The 26,138-nt window shown below is 34.5% G+C and overlaps 1 protein-coding gene and 2 pseudogenes across 2 annotated transcripts; 1 reads left to right on the plus strand and 2 right to left on the minus strand.

Annotated features, from left to right (window-relative positions):
• Positions 1-1,135: 1,135 nt before the first annotated feature.
• On the minus strand, positions 1,136-2,347 carry LOC147381005 (putative folate-biopterin transporter 6 pseudogene; annotated as a pseudogene).
• A 2,742-nt stretch (positions 2,348-5,089) lies between these two features.
• On the plus strand, positions 5,090-9,601 carry LOC147381006 (receptor-like protein EIX2). Its single transcript, XM_086430952.1, has one exon. The coding sequence runs from the start codon at positions 5,304-5,306 to the stop codon at positions 8,238-8,240; it is 2,937 nt and encodes a 978-aa protein (XP_086287078.1). The 5' UTR covers positions 5,090-5,303; the 3' UTR covers positions 8,241-9,601.
• Positions 9,602-10,011: 410 nt separating this feature from the next.
• Positions 10,012-16,469, minus strand: LOC147381007 (hydroxyproline O-galactosyltransferase GALT6-like; annotated as a pseudogene). The gene is made up of 7 exons (XR_015174843.1): positions 15,920-16,469; positions 15,037-15,269; positions 14,658-14,948; positions 13,220-13,348; positions 11,992-12,165; positions 11,336-11,443; positions 10,012-10,682 (listed from the first exon to the last, which is right to left on the minus strand). The product of XR_015174843.1 is annotated as a hydroxyproline O-galactosyltransferase GALT6-like (transcript).
• Positions 16,470-26,138: the final 9,669 nt, after the last annotated feature.

Here is a 26,138-nt window from a genome sequence, read left to right on the forward strand (position 1 = left end):
TGTATTGTTTTTTGACAAAATCTTAGAAAATATTCTAGATAAAATATTTTGTCTCATATGAGTTAAAAGTTTTGGAATAGGTTGATTTTTGGTAGATTTACCAAAACATGCACAACATTTCGAATATTTATCAAAATGGTACACTGTAGCGATTAATTCCGAAAACGATAAATTTACCGTTTTTGAAATTAATTTTTTTTATCAAAACGGTAAAACAGTAAAATGTATTTTTTTTTTTATCGAAAATGCCCTTTTTTATTTTTTGACTGAAATTACAAAAATAAAATTGATTTCGGTAAAAAAAAAATTTATAAATACATATGATTGTTGGATTACCGAAAGAGAGTGAATCTTTTTAGTTGGATTTTCATTTTTTTTAGGTTAAAATTGTAAATATATATGTAAAACAAAAAAAAGGGTATTTTCGGTATAAAAAAAATATATTTTACTATTTTTACCGTTTTGGTAAAAAATATTAATTCCGAAAACGGTAAATTTACCGTTTTCGGAATTAATTGCTACAGTGTACTGTTTTCGGAATTAATTTCAAAAACTCTACCGTTTTGGTAAATTATTCTTGATTTTTTGTGAAGATGATCTCTATGATAAGAAAATCATCTTTAAAAAAAAAAAAATCAGTTAATTCTAAAATTTCTAACTCAAATTTATAAGTTGAAGAATCGTGAACTATCAATTTTTTACTGTTAATTTGTAACCACTTTTCACGGGGTCAGAAGTTTCAAAATTGACTAATTTTTTGTGATGATGATCTATTGACTATAAAGATCATCCTCACAAAAATCAGCCCAATCCCAAACTTTTCGGTCATATAAGACAAAATTTTGTTTAAAATATTGTCTAGGATTTTGTCAAAATAACTGGACCACTGCAAAATGAAATTGCCCTCATCTTCAACCTCTAATAAAAAAAGGTCCTTGTTTTTAGAGTAAATCATCAAAATTGGCACACAAAAATTGAAAAATTATCAAAATAGACATTGTTAATTTTAATTTTAAAAATAATAATTTATCATATTTGAGTAAAAATATCTTACTAAACTGGTAAATTTCTCAAAAAGGACAATTTGCAATCACCGGATTGCCCTTTTGTAATTTGACAAAAAAAAAATCCAAATGTGGGGATTTACATCATCTATATAGCTCATTTGTGTCCTCCGTCAATCCCGTCTTCATCGTCATCGTCATCATCAATCCTTCCGGTGAAGGGTGTTGGCCATCGTTCGTCCTGTGGTTAAAGAGATTATGTAGGTATTATTAGAAGTTTCAGGTATGTTACAAATTGTACTAAATTGTACAAGGTCGAATATTGCGTATAAGTAGGAGTATTACGAGGTATGCTAGCAGTCCTAGTATAATTAGAAAAATATCTAAAGAAAATAATGAATTTATTACACACCTAATCTCTAATTCAATTATTTTTCCTCCCTTGATTTCACAGGCACCATCAGTTGCAAGCCTTCCTCCTCCATGACCTCCTCCTTTGACAACAGGTCATGTGGAATCAAAACATCTGATTGATCAGCTCTAGGGATAAGAAAAATCAATCCCAATGTTGCAATCCTCAACAAATTCCTAATGAGAATCACCAACCATAAGTTTCTAAAATCTGTTCTTGTAACATGAAGCACATGAAGAACCACTCCTCCACCCCACTTGGATGAAAGAGACCCAAGGCTATCTATACACATCAAGAGTGCAAAGAAGGTTCCTTCAATGCCTGAAGGGCAAAGCTTTGTGCTTAAAACGATCATGGGCATCCATCTAATTCTGCTTACGATGCGAGAAACACATTCTTCCAAGATGACAAACAAATAGTCTGGGATGCCGAGTTTTAGGTTCCATCGAAGGATGAAGACGAGATCGAACATACCGGATGTGGCGTAGAGGAGCTGGGCAAAGAAGAGTATGTTTCTGAATTGGTGGTCTCTTAGAATCTTGTGGTAGATTAGAACACCTATTATGGAAGCAAGTGCACCAATGGCATAGATCATCCCTACAAACTCCTGCAATTTTGTTGCATTTAGTCACACATTTAGTCTGGATTTTGTTGGAGAGAGAGAGAGAGAGAGACCTGAGCGAATGCAGGACCAGCTGTAGGGTGAGTATACCAGTAGAACTGTCCTTCACTAGTACTAATGCTGAGAGCCAAAGATAGATACATGTATAGAGCGGGTTTCCAGACCCCAGGCCACTTCATGGTTTTGTACATCCCCTTCACTGCTCCCTCCACCTTCTCCAATGCTGCCTGCACACACCCCCACAATGTAACTGGTTTTTAATACATTATAAAATACATTCAAAATGTGTTTAAAACATAACACTGCCATTTTTTACCCAAAAAAAAATCGAGTTTTTTCATCATTTTAATCATTAGAGATATAAAACGTGTTCTAAACGAGATTAAAAAAAAAAAAAAAAAATTTTTTTTTTGTGATGATGGTTATGGATTAATGAGTTCTATTGTATTTTGAATCGTCATTTTCAGTGAGATGGAGGCACAATTATCTAATAGGCAGCATAGTGATCCCTTCTCAAAGCAATTTCACGTTCTCTTCAAATAATTTCTTTACTAGTCCCTCTAATTTCCTGAAAACAATTTTGCAGTTATCTTTTTCTATCTACAATACTAAATCTTAATTAAGTCATGAGTCGTGGTATTTTGACTCAAAAAGACACACATAGTCTGTACACGGCTGACATGGTAAGGACATGGAACCATAGATCTTTTTCTCCAGGACACACATGAAAAAGATAAACGGTTTTGTGCTCTTGCCACGTCCGCCACATACAGACCGAGTGAGTCTTTCCCAGTCAGAAAATCATTAGTCTTGAGTCATTGTACTTAAAAAGCTAACTAATCTAGTTTCCAACTAATAGGTATCCTCAGTATCTCTACCTAAGATACACTCGTAATAATGCTAAATCCCATTGGCTTTTCATTCATGGATGACGAACACTTAAATATGGCTAGGAATTAAACTTCAATTAAGTTGATTTTTGATGTAAAGGTTTATGATATAATAAGGTAAATATTAAACAGGTCGGTTAATGGTATGCCATGCATGTGCCAAATATTGTTGTGACCAACATGAAAGACCAGTTTCACACAAACCAACATCCCAGATTGTGCTTTATTTATGAGTAGATAAATAAGAACACATCACCATCCTCGGATTAAATAGTAAGGAATTTTCAATGGGATGTCTAAACGATGGGAGCACCTCATTAACCCGACCTATGAAATGGAAAGGTATACAATTTTATGTGGAGAACGCATCCAGCCAAGAATGGAAGGAATGAATTCACAAATGAAAAAAAAAAAACGGTCAAAAAGGTTGAACGTGAAAGGATAAAAAGAACAAAGGTAAAAAAAAAAAAAGAAAAGGGAAACAAATGGTCACTAAGCCTTCGATTTCCAATATCCACAACTTTAGTCGAATTTTGTGGTTAATGTTTACAAGGACATTTTTGAAAACATGGTGGGGGTATGTAAAATATTCGATCAAACCATACAAGGTTGGGCAAATCAACCAAAATATTTGGGAGGGGAGGGTGTTTCAATTTGAAAGTATGGAGGGAGAGGAGGCATCATCGTAGAGGGCTTTTCATCAATTTTGAAAACATGGGGATTCTTGGCATCGCTCTGCATGAGATAACATAATAAAAAGATATTTCTATAATTTTAAAAAATTAAAAACTAATAAACATGATCATAGGGTTTGTGGGATTGTACTTTTATTAATTTGAGAAAATTACATCAATAATAGTAATTTCAAATGTAAAAGTGGGGCATTTTTTTTTTATCTTCCAATTTTTTTTCTCTGAACAAACACTTATTCCGCCATCTCTCATTTTATGAGAATTGAGAGTAGGGTATTTAGGTAACATATATCAGAAGCGTGGGATCTTGATCGTAGTCAAATTGACTTTACTACTAGGCTAATATGTTAATTTTTGAGGTGTTTTAATTTTTTGACCCCAAAGATGCTTGATCGTAGCTTAATGGTGTTTTTTTTTTGGTAGTTGGTAGTAGTGATTGAGTGAACATGGGAGCAATGTAAACTGTTGATAGTCCCAAATAGCCCCTTGACGTAGGTTTTCTTCGATAGACAAATATAAATAAATACCCTTATCTTTGGCATCAACCGGTTTTACTTTCTCCTAGGAAATGGGTCGTCCTCAAGCTATTAACCTCTTGAGTAAACTATTTTAATCTATTCACTTCGCCTTCAATGTCTTATGTTGTTGTTACTAATACCGTTATTTTTGGTTTTGGATCTTCCAAATCATTCTCACGGGTGATTCAGATTTGATTTTTTTTTTTTCGATCCTTCAATAAAAAGATTCATTCTCCTCATAAAAAAGAATAGGAAGTAGAACCAATAAAGATTTCGTTTCCCGTAAATTTTATTGGAGAAAATGGATCATCTTTAAGTTGTTAACCTTCAAAGTTCTTATCTTCAAAAAAAAAAAAAACCTTCAAAATTCAAGTTATTACCCTCTTTGGAAATTTAACTCTAATGTATTCGACCTATCTCATCTTAATTTCAAGAATAATTTATCAAAACGGTAAATAGTAGCGATTAATTTCGAAAACGGTAATTTTACCATTTTCAGAATTAATATTTTTTATCAAAACATTAAAAACAATAAAATATAAATTTTTTTTACCGAAAATACTCCTTTTTGTTTTACATATGTATTTACCATTTTAAACTTAGAAATAAATTAAATCCAATTAAATATTTCTTTTCTTTTTAATATTCCCAACACTAAATAGATATATGGAGAGGATTTTTTCATAATTTCCTCCAGATACACAAAGACATGTTTATTGGGATGTACAGCTGTGTATCTCGAGGGAAATATATTATTCTTACAAGTGCAAGAATCATATATTTGTCTATCCAAGAAGACCATACAAGGGTTATTTTTTGCGTGGTTGGTAGTAGCGATTGAGTGAACATTGAGCAATGTAAACTGTTGATAGTCCCAAATAACCCTTGACGTAGGTCTTCTTGGATAGACAAATATATGATTCTTGCACTTGCCACGTCAGGAGAGTTAGTGGGTTGGGGAAGATTCTTTGCTTCTTCCTTGTCACGTCAGGAGAGTTAGTTGTACACGTTTTCTCTTGTACTTGTAATGAAACATTGAATTTCAGTCCAAATTCAATAGAACCAGACGCGCTTTGAAACCATCAGTCTCTTCTATTTATAAATCCTCCATTGCTTCCTTAGTAATACAAGACTTGAGTTTTTTGAGACATAAAACCACCATTCCATGATGAGGTTCCTTAGTTTTACGGTTGTGTTACTATTGTGCATCAAGTTCAGCTGGTGCATTGAAGAAGAAAATTCTGGTTTGCATTGCTTCGAAAGCGAGAGAAAAGCTCTTCTTCAGTTCAAACAAAGTCTAATAGATCCTTCAAATCGTCTCTCTTCTTGGATCGGAGAAGATTGTTGCACATGGAAAGGAATTGGCTGCGACAATAGAACCAGGCACGTTGTCAAGCTTGATCTCCGGAACCCATTTCCAATTGACTTCGACCGTTATGAAGAAACTGGCTCAGACGCCATATATAGTAAGGCATGCTTGGTGGGGAGGAGTGAGGTAAATCCTTCACTTGTAGAGTTGAAACATTTGAATTACTTGGACTTAAGTTGGAACAATTTCTCTGGAATCAAAATCCCGAATTTCTTTGGATCCCTTCATGAATTAACATATCTCAATCTCTCTTCTTCATGGTTTGGTGGATTTGTTCCCCATCATCTTGGAAATCTCTCGTCCTTACGTTCTCTTGATCTTAGTACTGATTATTTTCTCTATGATTTTTATCTTTATTATGATTCCAATTATCAGTTGAGTGTTGAGAATTTGCATTGGGTCTCTCATCTTTCTTCTCTCCAAAACCTTGACATGAGCTTTGTGAACCTTTCCAAAATCGGTGATGATTGGCTACAAGAAATTAACTTGCTTCCTTCTTTATCAGAGTTGAGTTTGTCTGGTTGCAGACTTTCTAAACTTCCTTCCACTCCTTCATCATATGTCAATTTTACATCTCTTTCCACTCTTCATCTTTCCCGGAATGATTTTCAAGGTCCAATCCCAAATTCATTTTGGAACCTGACTACTTCTCTTAAATTCCTTGATCTTTCGTCCAATCATTTCAATTCTAATCTTCCCATTCTTGATGATGTCAGGAATCTATCCAACTTAGAAACATTGGATTTGTCATACAATAAACTCAGTGGGCATTTGCCTGATTGGTTGGGCCAATTAAAGAATCTAAAATACCTTTCTCTTTCATCCAACTCATTTAATGGTCTCATCCCAAATTCACTTTGGAACCTGACTACTTCTCTTAAATTCCTTGATCTTTCGTCCAATCATTTCAATTCTAATCTTCCCATTCTTGATGATGTCAGGAATCTATCCAACTTAGAAACATTGGATTTGTCATACAATGAACTCAGTGGGCATTTGCCTGATTGGTTGGGCCAATTAAAGAATCTAAAATACCTTTCTCTTTCATCCAACTCATTTAATGGTCTGATCCCCACATCCCTTGGGAGATTGTCAACCTTGAGTACATTAGATCTGGGTGGAAATCAATTGAATGGGACTATTCCGAAGAGTCTAGGACAACTTTTAGAGTTAGAATACTTGAATCTTAAGGGAAATTCCTTAAATGGTGTTCTATCAGAGGTTCACTTTACTAAACTCTCAAAGTTAGAATATTTTGATATCACCTACAACTCTTTGGTTTTGAATGTGGGATTTAACTGGGTTCCTCCTTTCCAACTTAAATACCTTTATATGTCTTCTACCAAAATAGGGCCTCTGTTTCCAAAATGGCTTCGAACTCAAACGAAACTTCTCGAATTGGACATCTCGAATGTTAACATTTCAGATTCCATACCAGATTGGTTTTCCAAGCTGCCTCCCAATATATCTTTCTTAAATGTCTCTCATAATCAGATATATGGTAAAGTGCCCAATTTTTCAACGTCAAGTAGTGTTGATCAATTGTTTTTACTTTTAAGTTTCAACAAATTTGAGGGTCCCTTACCACAATTCCCTTCCAATGTAGTTCAATTGGATCTCTCCAACAACTCAATTTCAGGACCTATACCTAAAACTATTGGTCATACGATGCCTAAATTGGTTACTTTAATCCTTTCTAGCAACTTTTTCAATGGTACTATACCCATCTCAATATGCACCATGAAATTCCTGAGAATTCTTGTTCTCTCTAAAAACCATTTGTCTGGAGATCTTCCTCAATGTTGGAGTAGTGTGCCAGAATTGACGATTATGGATTTATCATCGAACAATTTATCAGGAGTTATTCCAAACTCGATAGGTCATCTGTATTGGCTAACGTATTTACACTTGAGCAAAAACAATTTTCGTGGAAAGCTCCCCTTGGCCTTTAAAAATTGTACAAGTTTGACGGTTCTTGACCTTGGTGAGAATAACTTATCTGGAAAAATACCTATATGGATTGGAAATGATCTATCATTGTTAAGAATGTTAAGGCTAAGGTCAAATATGTTTGGTGGTAACATTCCTTCTCAATTATGCCATCTAACTAGTCTTCAAATAATGGACTTTGCAAGTAATAATCTATCTGGAAGCATCCCTCGTTGTTTTGGCAATTTCAGTAGCATGGTTTCTGGTCAAACAAGTGAAATAGATTATCATATCGTTTCAAATTTCTTTTATGAGAACCAATTAATAGAAGTCATGAAAGGAAGAGAACTTGAATATATAAGGATACTGTCGCTTGTCATCAACATGGACCTTTCAAGTAATAATTTGGTTGGAAGGATCCCCAAAGAGTTAACACACCTTGCTGGATTAATCGGTTTGAATCTATCAAACAACCACTTGTCAGGACGCATCCCCGAGAAGATTGGTGAGTTGAGATCATTGGAATCACTTGATTTCTCCAGAAACCAACTTTCAGGCACTATTCCACAAAGCATATCGAATTTACTCAGTCTAAGCCATCTAAACTTATCGTACAACAACTTGAAGGGAAAAATTCCATGGGGCAACCAGCTCCAAACGCTTGATGACCCATCCATTTACAGTGGCAATCCTGAACTCTGTGGATCTCCACTAATGAAGAAATGCCCGGGAGATGAACCAGATAATTATCCGACATTTGCTAATGGAGATGGAAAAGTGGATGGAGGAGATCAGTCCAACTAGATTGGTTTTATGCTGGACTGGGATCAGGATTCGTGATTGGATTTTTGGGAGTTTGGAGTGTTTTATTATTCAAGAAGACTTGGAGATACGCATATTTTCGATTTCTTGAAGATATCCATGACAAGCTGTTTGTGATGATAGCGATGGGGGTAGCTCGGTTGAAGAAGAAGCTCAAGATCAATTTGGTTCAAAATTGAAAATCATACACTCCATTTGTTTTTCACTGAGGTACTCTGTCTCTCTCTCTCACACACACACATTCATAACTTGTGGTGGCTCATGCTCACTCCACTTGTTCATGTTCTAAAAAATATGCATTATGTTTAATTGCTTTATAGATTATAGTTATCTTTGGATATCATTTCACAAATTTTTTATGTACATTCAAGCTTTATGTAGAGTTTGTCATTTGGGTCTTGCTAGGTATGCTTATAGGGTTGTCAATGGATTGGATCAGACCCGAAATCCAATCTGTTCCAATAAATTTGGATTTGGATTAATGATTTAGATTCCAACAAGGTTCTGATATGTATCTTATTTGATCTAATATGGATTGACCATCTCCCGATTCATTAAGAGCCCGATCAGATATTTATCAGATCAATTCTGGATCCAAGCCGATCCTTATCAGATTGATATCAAATTGACCCCGATCCGATCCATTGATAGACCTAAGTATGCTTGCAAAAGTTTGTAATTTTTTTATTTTTTGTGTCATGAAAGTTTTGTAATATAGCAAAAGATTGCTGAAGGTGTAGAATTCATTTCTTATGCTGGCAAATCATTGCAATGGGTCTGCAGACTTTTTCTCGACTACTAGATTGTTAATGGCTATGTTAGTACTATAATTGTACGTGGGATATGGGAAACTCTGAAACTATGGTGTCTATGTGCTTGGGATAAGGCTTTGTTGTTTTTGTGTGAAAATATTATTTATATGCTTGAAATATAAAGAAATAATTATGATTTAATATGTGAGCCATTAGACTTCACTCCCTAGTCTACAATTTTTTTCATGTAGGCAAGAGACAACTTCATGGAGGAATGGTATGAAGTTTCTCAAGGATTATTATTTTTTTTTTTCCTTTTTAGATATTTTATTGGCATACAAACTTTTACGTACAACACGCCAATCCTTCTCTTGTCATTGTTGTTGTTGCAGGGGCTTGGTATATTTCTTCTTTGGCATGGTTTCTCAGTTGGGTGATGTAGGTTCTTTTTCTTATGATGATCACTCAAATGTAATAATTTTAAAGAAAATGGAGAATTTTTATGGAGTATTATAGGATGTACTATAATAAGGTGTAGTGTGATATATCAAATCATGTTCTTATGAGAATTGGGATGAAGATTTATATAAACACTAGGGTGGTTCATGTAATGCCACAATTAAGAGAATCAATCCAATTCATTACTAAATCAAGATTTATTACCATTTTTTTTTCACAATTAATCTGCATATATAGAAAAATGGGTAAATTGAAAACAAGTATACATTGCATTCTAATAAATCAAGAACATAACACTGATGTCATCGCATTCTAAACATGGTAATGCCACTTTTGAACTATTACCCATAAAGGGAGATCTCTGTGTTTGGTTGAAATCTAGAGATATGGCAATAGGACTGTAGGAGTTGAACTTCGGAGTTTGGAATCAAGTTAGAACTTTTTGGGATGTAGAAATTTTTTTTTTTTTAGTGGAAGGAAAAATAGTTATCTTCTTCCTGGAAAGAAGAGGGGAGAAAATTTCTCTTCTTAAACTAAGATTCAGTAATTCTCACAATTGTATCAGATCTTTACAAATCCCAAAATTTTCCCTTATGTTTGATTGACATCACTTGGGTTGCATTGGTTGTTGGAATCAAAATTTGACATTTTTCAAGGGAATTTCTAATGAAACAAAGAACTGCATACAGATCGAAAAGAAAACCAGAACAAAAAAAGCATTCTACTAGGCCAACACTGAAAATGTTTGCGTGAATGAATTTCCATCTTCTGTACTTTTATAAATTAAAGAACAAGACTTGTTAAAGAGTAAAGGAAAACATCAGTAGAAAAAAGAATGAATGAATTTGAATGGGCAATTGAAAAACCAACCACCAATCTATCCCAACCCTCCCACAGATATTCACAGAGATGCTACAACTGCAAAACTAGCTTCGCTGTGTTGGTCATTTTATCAGTTTTTTGGGTGTCGTCACCTAACATCGTTAATGTAGCCATCGTCATCAGCATCTCATATTACAACATTGGGGCTTTCCTTCCAGTTTCAATTTGTCCACAAACAGATCATCTGCCTAGGGGACTGATAATGAGCTGTGAAGTGACCGTTGAAGCACCCAAACTGGCAAAACTTCAAATTGTGTATATACTCCACTGATCTTGAGCTGTTGAACTGCTCCACCCACATCCCCATACTTACATCTTCCATCTTAAACAGCTGCACCAATTGTAATTTGGTGAGTTTAATCATCCAAAACACACACATATCGGAATTAAAATGGGTCAGATTTTATCTGAAATCCAAGTGATCTAAATCCAAATTTAGCGGGTTTGAATCCTAGGAGTAGATCCGAATAAAAATATGGGATGTCCATTGATTTGGATTGGATATGGATCCATCCCTATATCTGCCTAGATCCGAATGACATTGCTTTAAAAATATATAATTTTAAATTCTTCAAAATTTCTCTTTTTCCTAATTTAATATAACGTGAATTCTTATTATAATGGTAAAATTGAATAATATAGCAAAAAAGAAAAGTTGAATGGTCCGGAATTATCCAAACCAACAGACCCGAATCAAGTAATTCAATTGGGTTTGATCCAGATCCAAATTTAGTGAAAGCAACATGACTCAGAATCGGATATGGTTTTAGCTAATAGATCCAAAGCAGATTCGGGTATGGATCAGGATTTAAATTTCGGGGCTGAATTTGGATACGCTCAGATCCAGCCCCAACACTACCCATTTTAAGCCCTACATGCACGCATGAGACGGCGCACACACATACAAACCACCAAATTCACTAGATTATAAAAAGGGGAAGAGTAACTAAATAAACAAAGAGTGATGAGTAGGTGTAAACTTACTCTTAATTTGTGTTTCTCAAACTCTGATACAACGAATTCTGCAATGTCTGATGACACTATGTAGCCTGGTCCATTTGCATAGGGTGGATAATCTTCTTTTGGCCATTCCTAAAACCACTCAAAGAAAAGAGGTGTTTAGAAACTCACCCATTATATCGGAAACTTTTCAGGGTTCCCAAGACCCAAAAACATTCGCACATTACCTACAGTACTAGAGGGTGGCATGCGCAAACACACATGTATCAAAAGGGCTTATTTGTAATTTAAATATTAATTAAAGGATTATTGAAGATTACATTGTAAAAAAAATATTTTTGTAATCTTCAAAACTAACCAATGTGATTATAAGATAGTGGGATTGCAATTTTCTTGATTTTGAACAAAATGACCCTCATTATGTTAAGTTTAAATGTAAAGGTGAGGGCGTCTTTGAAATACAAATTTTGGTGTCGAACCACTTCTACTCTGCCTTCTGTCGTTATAATAGTAAAGAAATGGAAAGACCCATAAAAATAATATACACTAAATGGCAAGAACAAATAAAACCTAACTTCGATCTATAGTCATCAAAGATAAGGAGCATTCTCGTGGAATTAACTGGAGATAAATAGTTGACTAAGTCTTCAATGAAAGAAGAATCCAAGGTCAATCCGTACCTCATATGTCACTGCCCATTTACCATAACGCAAGGTCTTGTGGTAGTAATTTATGTTTCCCACATATATGCTCCTATCGTCGGGGACTTGCCTTGCTTCCTTGATCGCCGCATCCACCCTAACAAATGTGTCATCATCACACTTCATTATATACTTTGCAGATACAGTGCAAGCCTGTGAAGAAACAAAGGCATCACAAATGAATTAACCTCTACAAAATCCATAAAGAACTTCTATTCCCAATTATTAGTTTATTGAAAAACTCTTTCCTTACTAACTTAGTAAGATTCTAACTCTTACTAAGGGTTGAGCCAGGATTTTCTTATAGAGTGGGCAAACTGTACTTGCTCTGTAAGGTTAAAGAGAATGAAGATGAGCGGTTTGTGGGAGAAAATTCCAGGGCTTTTCATTAGAAGTAGAAGAAAAGGGCATTTAGGTCATTTTTCATTAGTAATACGAGAAGACCTACTCTATAGATGTGTCCAAATCAACAAAAATATTGGAGGGGGGAAGGGAGCAAATCATCAGTTTTTAAACATAGGGGTATCTCACATATCTATAAAAAAAATTGAGGGGGCATGTTATCAATTTGAAAGCACAGGGAGGGGTTTCAAAAATTCATTGAAAATTTTGAGTAGGGGTTAATGTCAAAATGGTATGTCAATGTTGGAAAACACTGGTGGTATCTCACAAATTATCTAAACTAAAAAAATTGAGGGGTGGGGGCAACTGCCATAATTTCCTTAAATGGGACAAACATAGAGGGGAAAACTCAAAATTTACCCAAATATCAATAGGACAATACAATTTCCAAAACTTTTGTGGGGGAAAGTGCCCCCACTGTAAATCCACCCCTGGTCTTTGAACTCAAATGGATTGCCAAATTGGTAATCCAACACCACAGCCCTCTAGCTTTCATGGAAAAACTCAGATCCAAAAAAAAAAAAAAAAAAAAGAACAAAACAATTATTTTGGGCTTGATCCAAGGTCTTGAGAATGGACAGTTACCGAACTTCCACAGAACTCCCAAATTTAAAATTAAATTTCAACATTGAAAAGTACTATTTTTTTGGATATTTCTTTTCAAAGTTGACAGAAATTTGTCCTCTACAACCTTGTGCCATCATGTTTTTGGATACCACAAGGTGAGCTCAACAACCCTTAGTAAGATTTCAAATCTTAGCAAGTTAGTTAGGCTAGTCAGACTCTAGTTTATTTCATTACTCACCCCATACTCGCAGATGGCAACAGTCTTCAAAACCACGAGATCATAACTATCCATGAAAGGCACTATAACAATATTGCCAAAAAACTCGGCTTCTTTCTTTAGCTCCACATTTACTTCCTTTCTTCCATGCTGTCCCCCTCCAAACTCCGTGAGTGTCTCGTAATCAGGTTTGTAAATAAAGATTTTCTAAAGAATGGCATATATCATTTTGGCATGGTTTCAAATCTTGTCCGAGACAGAGATGAATCATATCATCCATCAACGAGACAGATAAACAAGTCATGTCAAGCCTGTGGAATCTCACGAGATAAATGAGATGACTTGGACGAGATTTTCCGAGTCAATAGGAATTTTGTATATTTTTATTAAAATAATTCATTTTTTTAATTTAAATACATATTTTCTAAATAAAATAAGATTTCATGATTAAACATACTCTAATCAATCTTATTTTGTATATATATATATATATAGGGTCAGGTTCCGTAGACACATAAAACTACTCATAAAGCTACAACGTTTTTGTCTTATATGGTTAAAAAGGTTCAAAATGGGCTAATTTTTTGTGAGGATGATCTCTATGGTGAGGGGATCATCCTTGCCAAAAATCATCCCATTCCAAAACTTCTAACCCCATCAAAAATTGGACGGTCTAAAATTTTTCAACTTGTAAACATGGGGCTAGAAGTTTCATAATGGGCTGATTTTTGGCAAGGATGATCTCCTCACCATAGAGATCATCCTCACAAAAAATCAGTCCATTCCAAACATTTTTGCCCATATAAGACGAAACATGTTGTAGCTTTATGAGTAGCTTTATGTGTATACGGATCCTAATCCATATATATATATGGGAAATGTTCAGCACCCTAAGTTTTACCACACACTTTAACAAACGTTTTTTGTCCTACATGGGTTAGAAGTTTTGGAATGGGCTGATTTTTGGTGAGGATGATCTCTATGATTAGAAGATCATCCTCCCCAAAAATCAGCCCATTCCGAAATGTTTAGCCCCATGTTTACAAGTTGAAAAATCGTGGACCGTCCATTTTTTGTAAATCATTTTTGATGGGGTTAGAAGTTTTGGAATGAGCTGATTTTTGGTGAGGATGATCTCCTCACCATAGAGATCATCCTCACCAAAAATCAGCTCATTCCGAAACTTCTAACCCATGTAGGACAAAACGCGTTTGTTAAAGTGTGTGGTAAAACTTAGGGTGCCGAACAGGACCCTATATATATATATATTATATATATATATATATAATATATATATATATATATTATATATATATATATGAATAAATAATTCTAAACCAAGTTAAATGGTTTATCTCGTCTAAGACGAGTTGACTCGTTCGAGACAACTCGGTCTCGTCCATGAACGAGACGAAACATAAAAGCGAGATTTAAACCATGCATGAAGGTCAACCCTTACCAGTGCTACAAAAAACCGAGCAACCACATTTGAAGATTTGATAAGTTCAGATTGCATCCACGACTTCCTCACAGCCATCCTCTCGGCAAAATGGTTGCCCGCAGAAAGTACTCCAATGAAAAGTTCAACTGGTCCATCAGGAAGAGAAGGGGCTTTCCATCTACTCGACATCTCGAGATGTGTCTGTGGGGCATAACTCGGATGTGATGTAGGTAACGAAGCGGCCAATACGGTATGAACTTCAATGTCTCCATTCAGTGATAGACCAGTTGCATCCTCAAGAACAAACCCCTGTTAACATTATCAAACAATCTTGAGAAATAATATATATTTGTCAGAAGAAAGTAAATTGAAGTTAAAGGTTTAGAGGGGTACTCACAGTGCGGTAAGGGAAAGAGGTGATATGCCTCCCATCAACACTGACATGATAACCTTCAAACCCAGCACTAAGGGTAAGAACAAACAACTTGTCTTCAGCAAATGGGTATGGCCAGTCAACTGAAACCTTCTTCGTTCGGCCTATAAGCCGGTTGAACCACCATGTCGACTTCAATTCCTCTGAGTGATCGTTGTCATCACGAATTCATTTCTCACACTTTACCTGTCCATCAACTGAACATAATCCAACTAATTACTCTACCAGGGCTGTACCCATTCCGAAATGGAGGAGATTTAAGAACAAAAGAAAGTCAAATAACAATTCAATTACAAATCGTGCTAACTAACCAACTACTCCAAAAGACCGATCTGTTGGAGACAAGGAGAATGATGAATATAAGAAGGTCATGGGGATTAACTGGGGAGAACATGTACTCAACACTCGCCCTCACTTGTAAGGGTGTAAAGAATCGAACCCCTCACCTATACGAACCTAGCGCTCTAATACCATGTTAACCAACCAAATACTCCAAAAGACCGATCCGTTGGGGAGGGGGATAACTGTGAATATAAGAGGGTTACAGTGCTTAACTGGGGTATGACACACCTGAGAGTGGAGGAAAATATACACTCAACACATCACAAGTCCATGACACAAAAAACCCATAACCATATTGGACAATCAACTAGTTAATATAAATTAAACTGGTTTATAATCACTTTCAATTCTTCAATCAAGAATCAGAAATTCTGACAATTTTATTTTAAAAATGTGTTTTTTTTTTTTCTAGTAATTTAAGTTCAAACTACTAATATGAAGCAACAACAAAAGAATCAACTCAAAGCAAGTAAATATAATCGAAAAGCTCATCTAATTAGCATACCAATTTCTTCATCAGCCCTAGATTTCCATCCCTCACACCTAAGCGCCGAGCCCCATTGCATCCTATAACAAGTGTTCTGCTCAATTACAGGCTTTCTACTCCAATCCCCCTTCAATCTAGGATTAAAATGTAGGATCCTCGACGGGTCCTCTCCATCAACCGCCTTCAACCCCTGCAACTCCATCATAAACTGCGACACTATAACCACCTCACTCCCATCTTTTACCGGATCAGACTCGGCATGTGCTCGATTCGGTTTCCCCACAACCGTAATGTTGGATCCCAATGTCAGCCCACACGGAATAACCATATTGTGGGCACGATTTTGATTGATTAACTACTTTCTTCTCCTCATAAATTCGAATTTTCCCCGAAGCTTCTTCCCTATTTCCCATGCATCCTTTGCAGTTCTCTGAAGTTCAAAAAACCCATCTTTCCTGTCGTGCTTGAATGTGTTTTCTTGAAAGATCAAACCAGAGAGGGTTAAACGTTCTCTAATTCTTCGCTCAGGTTTTTGCTGCTGCGAAGGCCGAAACGAACTCTGAGAAACCTAAATGGTATCTTGTTAGGTCGAATTGGGGATTTTTTCCTCCTCCATTTCTTCTTCACTTTCAAGCCTAGAAGTATGAGGCAACGCGTCGTAAGACCCAAGCGTGCTCACACACACAAATAGTTGTTGACACCTTAAAATTAGATTTAATTCTAGGGTGGTGTTCGGAGGCCTTAAAAGAGAGTCAAATATTGTGTAAAACATTTTTTCAATGTATGGGTTAGAAGTTTCAGAATGAGTTGAATGAGCCAAATATAAAAATTGGATAGTTGACAATTCTTCAACTTGTAAACTAGGGTTAGAAGTTTCGAAATGAGCTGATTTTTGGTGAGGATGATCTCTTACCGAAGAGATCATCCTCACCAAAAAGCAGCTCATTTCGAAACTTCTAACTCCTAGTTTCAAAAATGTTTGACACAATGTTTAGCTCTCTTTAGGGTCTTCTCTAACACTTTCCTTAATTCTATTATCATTAAATTACTGAACAATTTTAAAATCGATTTAATGTTTAAAAAAAAAAATCTCATTTTAAATACACAGATGTTGAGATCACAATGATTCATGTTCAAATGTTGAGATCAATGATTTATGATTGTTAAATCGTTGATCAAGATGATTGTAAACAGTCACTCTCCAAGATTAATTCAAAGTTGATTGCGATGATTCCAATTTTGATATTTCAATTTGAACCATAGATTTCAACAATTAAAAGGTGGGTTACCAAAACAAAAAAAAAAAAGGGATTTTTATAAATAAATCCTTTGAAAAGATAATTTTTTGTTTTAAATAAGAATTTAGTCGATGTAAACTTACAAACCAGAAATCTGATCATCATAGGTGTTTTTTTTTAGAGTTATTATTGTCACACCAACTTTTACTAACGCTGCACCAATTCCAATGTTTATTAGAAATGCACAAAGTTGGTGTGGGCATTAGTAAAAATTGGTGTGAAAATAGTAACTCTCTTTTTAAATTGAATTTTTTGGAGTCTTCCGTCCAAAGAGTCGGCTAAATATTTATTAAATGGAATGCCACGTGTCATTGAGGAGTTGGGCTGGCATTCATATCAGAGTTATTTTCTCTTAGTCAAACCGTTTAAATTGGTGGAGTGGGCCCGCAAATATGACTTTTTGGAGTAGTTTGCCTTTCAAAAATGAATATTTATGATTAAGAAAGAAGGGACCGTTGGAAGTGATGGACCTGCTGGTTGTGTGCCATCTGTCATATTCCCATCTTTAGAAATATAACAAGGACATTAACGAGAATAGAAAATAAAAATAAATAGATAGCTTGAATTTTATGGGTCTTATTAACGTGTATCCTATAGTGCAATAAAAACACTTTGAAAATTGGATTTTGCATAAAAATGCCTTCGAAAAAATTACTTTCCAGCAAAATACAAGCAGATTCTAATTTCCAAATTAGGGCACCAGTTAAACTGCAATGAATACACTTTGGAGATTAGATTTGGTATAAAAAATGCCCTTAAAAAGTATTTTGTTAAAGTGAAATAAAAACAATTGGAAAATTAGATTTTGTACCAAAATACGATCACATTCCAATTTTCAAAGTGTATTTATTGCACTTTAACACGGGCAACATGTCAACAAGACCTTTAAAAAATTTAGTTTTTATCAAAATACCCGTAGATCCAATTTTCAAGTATATTTATTGCACTTTAATGAGGCACATGTGATCACGACCCAAATTTTATTTAGAGAGATTTATCGGACAGATACCTAGCTGTTGCTTTTTTGTTACATATACTCCCTTGGAGTTCTGACAATTCAAGCGAATCTTACTTTATGAAGTTTGTTATCGAGCAAACCCTGAAGTGAGAATCAACATCATAAAATTCAAATTTATATGGTTAATTTGTTCCTCAACATACCTTGGAGTGGAATTTAATCACATCAATTTGTGGCATCCAAAAACATGATATGATGTTTAGGGATCCACGTCATAAAATTCAAATTTATACAATTAGTTTGTTACTCAAGATACCTTAGAGGGGATTCTAACCACATCAATTTTACTATTGAATTTTAGTTTTAAATTTGGGAGTTCGGTATCTATTCATTTTAATACTTACGATCAAACTTAATTAATTTTTGAATTTTATTCTTTTGAATCTAGGTTTTTTCCATGAAATCTATGAGTCAATGTTGTTGGATTGCTAATTTGATAATCCATGTGGGCCTGATGACATTTAGTGAGATTTAAAATCTCACTAAGTTAATATTCATAGTGTGATTTATAAAGTAAGATTTGTTAAAGAAACAAACTTGATAAAGTGAGGGAGTTTTTATAACCCAACTCCTCACCAACTTTTCAACCAATTAGCACTCTCTTTAGGACCCACTTCACCATGAATGTCATTAGTTTGATTGGTGCATGAATTTAATATTTTTAAATAAATGCAAACTTGAGTCTGTTAGGAATTAGGACTGAATCAATCGAGACTTAGTCGACTTATAACTATTCAAAGTTTAGAGACAGATAAGGTATGTATCATCTACCTCTTTAGGCTTAGGTTAAGGTTCATCCAAACCATACCTACTAAGGGTGCAACTTGTTCTAATTCAAATTAAGAACCGAATCAAATGAATAGCTTTGGGCTGCTTTGGTTCAATTTGAAACATGTTGCGGGTTTATTCTGGGTTAAGAAAATGGAGAATCGATTAATTCAATTTGATTCTCAGTTCAAATACACAATTCTATTAAACTAAGATCCAAACTCTCATATATATATATTAGGGTGGCCTTTGGGAGCCAACACGTTAGTCCTATGTTGTTTAAAATTTTTGGATTGAGTTGATTTTTGGGTGGATTAGGTTCACAACTTTGGGATTTGTACATATCGAATCATTAGCATGTGGATTACGAAAAGTATATATTCAAGTATATCTTGGATCATCGATTTAACTTATGGCACAAGATAAGTACCTTAAACTTTTGATCTTTAAGAACATGAATATATTTTTTAAATATATGAATGATCCTTGATCTTGGTAAATTATAGATTTCTAGTTATGTGAATAAAGATTTAGAATAGTTCTCTCTCTCAAATTTTATTTTTTTTTAAAGAGGGGGTCGTGATTTTTATTTGTGAGTGTAATTCCTTGTGATTTTTTTTTATATTTAAATTTGGTTTTGTAATTGCCAGATATCTTTGTTTTCTCAAGCATACAAGTGATAATTTAATAATAACATGTTATTTCCAATAATAATTTTTCTCTTTTTGGTGTGATTTTCATCAATAAGTTCATAAAACATGTATAGTTTGTTGTGATGACAAGGTAAGGTTATTTCAATCATTTCAAATAAATTTTATACTTATAAAAAAGATTCGACCCAGAATCGGTAGGAACTCTCTTTTACAAAAGCTGAGTTTTTCCCATATAAATATAATTACTTCAGAGTAGGGATAAAAATGCTTACTATCTACAAAACAAGATTTTTGTCCTAATCATAATCATAAACATAATTTATGATGTTACATCTATTTAGCAAGATCCTAAGGTGAATATTGTTTCCCACTCCAAAAAAAAAAAACCAACTACCTACCTAAAAGTCTAAAACCACCCCATTCTCCATTTCTCTTAAGCCATCATCTCTAATTTTAAAATTCAAAAGTATCTATTCAAGAAATGACCACCTGAAAACTTTGGAGGGAGGAAAGGTCTTAGGCTCTCTCTCTCTCTCTCTCTCTCTCAATTTTTTTTGGAAGAAGGGGTGGGGGGGGGGGGGGGGGGTTGGCATGATTTTTATTTGTGAGTGTCATTGTCTGTGATTTTTTTATATTTATTATTTTGTTTGTTTTAAATTGTTAGAGATAATTTTTTTTTTTCAAGCATAAATGTGATAATTTAATAATAATATATTATTTCCAATAGTAGTTTTCTCTTTTTTTAGTGGGATTTTCATGAGTAAGTTCATGACACAAATACAGTTTTGTGTGATGGCAAGGTAAGCTTAGTTAGATTAAAAATAGGGTCGGGTTCCTGCAACACACATATATACAACGTGTTTGTCTTATATGGGCAAAAAATGTTTGGAATGGGCTGATTTTTTGTGAGGATGATCTCTGTGATGAGGGGATCATCCTGGCAAAAAATCATCCATTCCAAAACTTGTAACCCATCAAAATTGATTTACAAAAATTGGACGGTCTATAATTTTTCAACAAAAATTGGACGGTCTAGAAGTTTCATAATGAGCTGATTTTTGGCAAGGATGATCTCCTCACCACAGAGATCATCCTCACAAAAAATCAGTCCATTCCAAATATTTTTGCCCATATAAGACAAAACACGTTGTCTATATGTGTGTTGAAATGGTTGTCGTTTGAACCTGACCCTTAAAAATATATATATATAATATATATATATATATATACTTATAAAAAAGATTTGACCCACAACCAGTAGGAACTTTCTTTTACAAAGTTGAGTTTTCTTCCCATATAAATATAATAATTTCTGTGTCGATACAAAGGGATAAATGCATATTATATATATTATATAACATATACATTGATACAACTATCTTATCAAGCAAAATATTTCAAGCCCAAAAAATATAATAAATTGAATTTTAATTTTTTAATACGATTTCTTCCTTAAAAATCTTGCGAGCTATGATGTTGGATTCCCAAGCACTCCATCAATCGTGCAATTGAGACTAGATTAAGCCTTCAAAAAGAAAATTTTCAACCAAAACATATATAATAAGTTAAATTAGCTTCTTTTTTTGAAAAATGAACATTAGGCCATCTTAAATGATAATTTTTTTTTACATTAGCCACCTTTTGAAATATTTATGAAAAGAGTAACTCCTAAACTTGGTTAAAGACTAGAAAAAGGTTTTTTTTTTTTTTTTTTAATTATTATTTTTCCATTGAATCTAAGAGGGCTGTGTTTTCTTTAATTCTAATTATTTGATTTATTTGATTTGATATTTTATGAAATGAATTAAAATTTCAATTTATAAGGAATATTCAACGGGTGAGGAATACGTGCACGTAGACATGGGCATACAGAGTAACGGAGTTTTTGTAATAAAATGCCCCTAGGTTGTTACTGGACCAAGCTATAGACTAGGATGAAGGGTCTTTAAGCCAACATTGATTCTCAGATTGGCAATCAAACACACTTCATTCTCTTAGATTTCATGGAAAAAATCAGATCGAACAAAACAAAAATTCAAAAAAGATTTCTTTTTGAGTTTTAGACGGTGTTTGAAAATGATGGCTACCAAACTCCCAAATTTAAAAATAAAAATTAACTTTTTTTCGACTTTTTTTTTTTTTTTTTGAATTCTTAGAATTTTTTCCTTTATGACACTGCGGTGTCAAATCATATTTTTGGATACCACAAATTTATGTAGTTATGATCCACTCGAAAGTATGTTAAGTAACAAATTAACCCCAACAATTGAATTTCATGACATGGATCACTGCTACAAGGTTTGATGGGTAACAAACTTGATAAAGTAAGGTTAGGTGGGTAACAAATATGATAAATGTCAGAAATCCAAAGGAGTTTTTATAATAAAAATGTTGATTTTGCCGTCTAAGAAAAGCAAAGAATCAAAGACTTTTGTCAATCTTTAGCCCTCAATATTTCCACACTTAGGAGGCATAAGTTTTTAAATTAGAATGGATGATGGAAAAAGCATCAATGAGTTCATTGGTATAGATTCATTAATGCTTACCTAATGTTTGAGGGCCAAAGATTGATATTTTTCTTCTATAAGACTCAAAAGACTTGACCCTGTGAAGGTGACATCTTTTTAGAGAAAGAAAAAGACTCAAAAACGCGAATTAACTATAATCACAATTCTTCAAGGAAAAATGTTATTTTGGCCAATTGGTGCATTGAAGAAATCTAGGGTATTTTAATTTTAACTCCCACAAAGGTTGAAGATGAAAGGTTTTGGAGAGTAAATCAAGAGATTTTTTTTTTTTTTTTTTTTGCTAGAGGTTAAAGATGATTAGGTGCATTTAGATAATTTATTTTAGTCTCATACACAATACCTAAGTCAAAGTGTCTTGTCTAAATCACCTTAAACAACATGACAGATTAACTTGACCTTATCTTTTGAAAGAAAGAAAAAAACACGAAAACTTCGTAAACAAAACGACAAATTAACTTGTTGACCATCATAATTCTGAGTAGAAATTTTTTTATTTTGTCATGTAAGAAAGACAAAGAATAAGAGATTTTTTTTTTGAAGAAACATCGGTCTTTGACTCCCTCTCAATATTTCCAAGCTATAAGCGAGTTCATTGGTTTAGGTTCATTAATGGTCGTCCAAGTTGTTGAATGGAGATAAGGTGGACCCGTTTTCTTTCGTTACCCATTCATTGATTTTTCTTCTATTTATAAATCCTCCATTGCTTATTTTTTAATACAAAACTTGATTTTGAGACATAAAACCACCATTCCATGATGAGATTCCTTAGTTTTGCGGTTGTGTTACTATTGTGTATCAAGTTCAGCTGGTGCATTGAAGAAGAAAATTCTGATTTGCATTGCTTTGAAAGCGAGAGAAAAGCTCTTCTTCAGTTCAAACAAAATCTCATGGATCCTTCAAATCGTCTCTCTTCTTGGATCGGAGAAGATTGTTGCTCATGGAAAGGAATTGGCTGCGACAATAGAACCAGGCATGTTGTCAAGCTTGATCTCCGGAACCCATTTCCATTTGACTCGAACCGTTATGTTAAAATTGGCTCAAATACCATATATAGTAAGGCATGCTTGGTGGGGAGGAATGAGGTTGAAAGCGCCCTCGATCCGCGGGGTGCGCGGATCCGCTTTTGACCCTTGAGGTTTGGGAGTCGCCACCTAGTTATTGTGGTCTAGGAACCAAACCGACTCTAACATGGATAAAAGGAACTAATCTACCATAAAAAATCTGAATTGGGGGATCAAGTTACGGGGTTGGAAGGTGTAGGCACCAACCCCGCCCGCCAAAGTCGGTCTCTACTAACTTCCCAGTAAATTACATTGCTAAAACCTAGATAAAAATAAATAAAAATAAAAATTTACCTTTCTGATTGCAAGGACTTTGTTCCCTCAGATCTAACAAAAAGAGCTCCTTGTACTGTACTCCCTTGCTTCGTTCTGTCTCCGGATTTGACTTCGGATCTCCTAGATCAATGTATCTTCTTGTTTCTGAATCTGAACTCTTCAAGTTTGTTACGGATTTGGGGGTGTTTTTGGAGAGATTTTAGGTGTTTTCTAGACTAAAATTGAAGGGGGGATGTTAGGTAAGGAGTTGGGGCTCCAAAACAAGGTTTATCGGGGGCTAGGGGAGCTTCTAGACCTACTTCTCTTAGGGTTTATGATTTGATACGAAAATAGGGTGTGAGCACTTCTATTTATAGATGTTTTTAGGGGTTGATTTGGATAGAGTTAGTGTTTTAATTAGAGATCTTTTAATTAGAGTTGTGTTTAGTTTGACTTGTTTTAGGTAGAATTGTGTTTTAATTAGAATTGTTTTAGGTAGAATTGTGTTTTAAATCAAATTGTTTTAGGTAGAATTATTTTTAAGTTAGAACTCTATTAGATAGAGTTATTATTTAATTAGATCTCTATTATGACTTTTGGTCTTATTTGATTGACTTTTAATGTTTTGACTTTAGTCTGAATTGATTGACTTTTAATATCTTGACTTCAGTCTTGCTTAATTGACTTTAATTTTGACTTCAGTCTCACTTGATTGACTTTAATACCTTGACTTCAGTCTTGCTTGATTTACTTTTAATTTTTGGAGAACCCCCCTCTAAAATATCTTTAATTCTTTGGACCCCCAAATGGAGGGGTCCTTAAAGAAATATCCCACGAACCCTCAACATTTTGCCTGAGAGTCCGATTAATCGATTTTTAGGTTCAAAATTTTAAATTAATTTCATTAATGTTTCACTTTAATTATTTAATATTTTATTTATTAATTTCGAATTTTTTAATTATGAAAATTGTGAAATTACCGTTTTGCCCCCGGAGAGGACTTTTCACGTTTTAAGTCGGTTTTTTAATGTTCTAGGATGTTTTAGAATCGGTTTTTCATAAGGAATTCAATGAGAATGTTGGTTTGTGTCATTTATGAAAATTTTTATGTGAAATGATTGTGAACTTTATGAGGGGCATTTTCATAATTTTGTCAGATTCTGTTAAAATTGGCGAAATGATTTATTTGGTTCCGATTTGTTATTTATATGTTTGAGAAAGTTTTCCTAAGCGTAATGTAGGCTCTAGGGTTATTTTGATGTTAGGGGTATTTTAGTAATTTGATCAATTTTTTAGTGATTTTTATCGTGAAATTTCTTTTTGATCTACAAGATGATGATTTCTATGTTTCTGGGGTCGTATTTTCCTAGCGTAGCGTGGTTTCTAATGTTTTGTCAGTTCGAGATACCTCATCCGGATTTCTGAAACAAATCTGGTAACAAAATAAAGCAATGGAATACACATCCATCATTGGGAATCATTGCAATCGGGTTGACGAGTTGATCAATCAGGAGGATGCGAAAATGGGGTGTCTACAGATGCCCCTCTTTGGCAGAGGGTTGAAGCAAACTAGATAGCAAATCTATTTTGGTAGATAGTGCGATATCTGAATGCCAAAGCTAGTGACATTTCATTTTGCAGCCTGATTTAGCAATTTGTTAGGGTGTTCGGATCCTTGAGGGTAAGGCTCTCCCCGAATCAAAAGGTTGTCAGGTCCTTGAGCGCAAACTCTCACTGACGGCGTCAGATCCTTGAATTTTAAAGAATTCTCCCTGACTAAAAAGTGCAAATGTGCAAGTGTGTGCACTGTGTGAAACTGAGTAAAACCTTAGCATAAATTGAGCATAGTCTGAGTATAAACTGAGCATAATTTGAATATAAACTGAGCAAAATTTGAATATAATCTGAGCATAAACTGAGCATAGTTCTGAGAAAACCCTCGACGGTGTCTGAGCATAATTCCGAGAAAACCCTCGGTGGCATCTGAGCATAGTTCCGAGAAAACCCTCGGTGGTACCTGAGCATAGTTCCGAGAAAACCCTCGGCGGTAACTGAGCATAGTTCCGAGAAAACCCTCGGCGGTATCTGAGCATAACTGAGCATAATTCCGAGAAAACCCTTGGCGGTATCTGAGCATAGTTCCGAGAAAAACCCTCGGCGGTAACTGAGCATAGTTCCGAGAAAACCCTCGGCGGTATCTGAGCATAGTTCCGAGAAAACCCTCGGCGGTAACTGAGCATAGTTCCGAAAAACCCTCGGGTATCTGAGCATAATCCAAGATAACTCTTGGCAGACTGAGCAAATCCAAGATAACCCTGGTGGAAACTGAGCAAAATCCAAGATAACCCTTGGCGGCAACTGAGCAAAATCCAAGATAACCCTTGGCGGAAACTGAGCAAAACTGGCAGAGGAATGACTGAATGTTGGAGAAATCTGATTAGACAAACCGGAGAACAAATAAATCTGGAAGATAATGAATCTGGAAGAGAAATGATCGATTCCAAGAATGATTGGATCTGAAAAAGAATCTGGAGAACGAAAGAATGCCATATCTCCTATGTGAGATCCAAAATGCTTTTGTTTGAACCTCAAGGATGTATCAAAAGTTTTATGAATTTAAAACATGAGTTTTTTTATTCTTTTGAACCTCAAAAGT

The sequence above is a fragment of the Akebia trifoliata genome, unplaced genomic scaffold, assembly GCF_017979445.1.
Source record: "Akebia trifoliata isolate Shusen 1 unplaced genomic scaffold, ASM1797944v1 Contig00830, whole genome shotgun sequence".
NCBI classification, from domain to species: domain Eukaryota; kingdom Viridiplantae; phylum Streptophyta; class Magnoliopsida; order Ranunculales; family Lardizabalaceae; genus Akebia; species Akebia trifoliata.

Excerpts from the sequence above, each read along its gene's own strand:
- LOC147381006 (XM_086430952.1), top strand. The coding sequence starts at position 5,304 with ATGATGAGGTTCCTTAGTTTTACGGTTGTGTTACTATTGTGCATCAAG.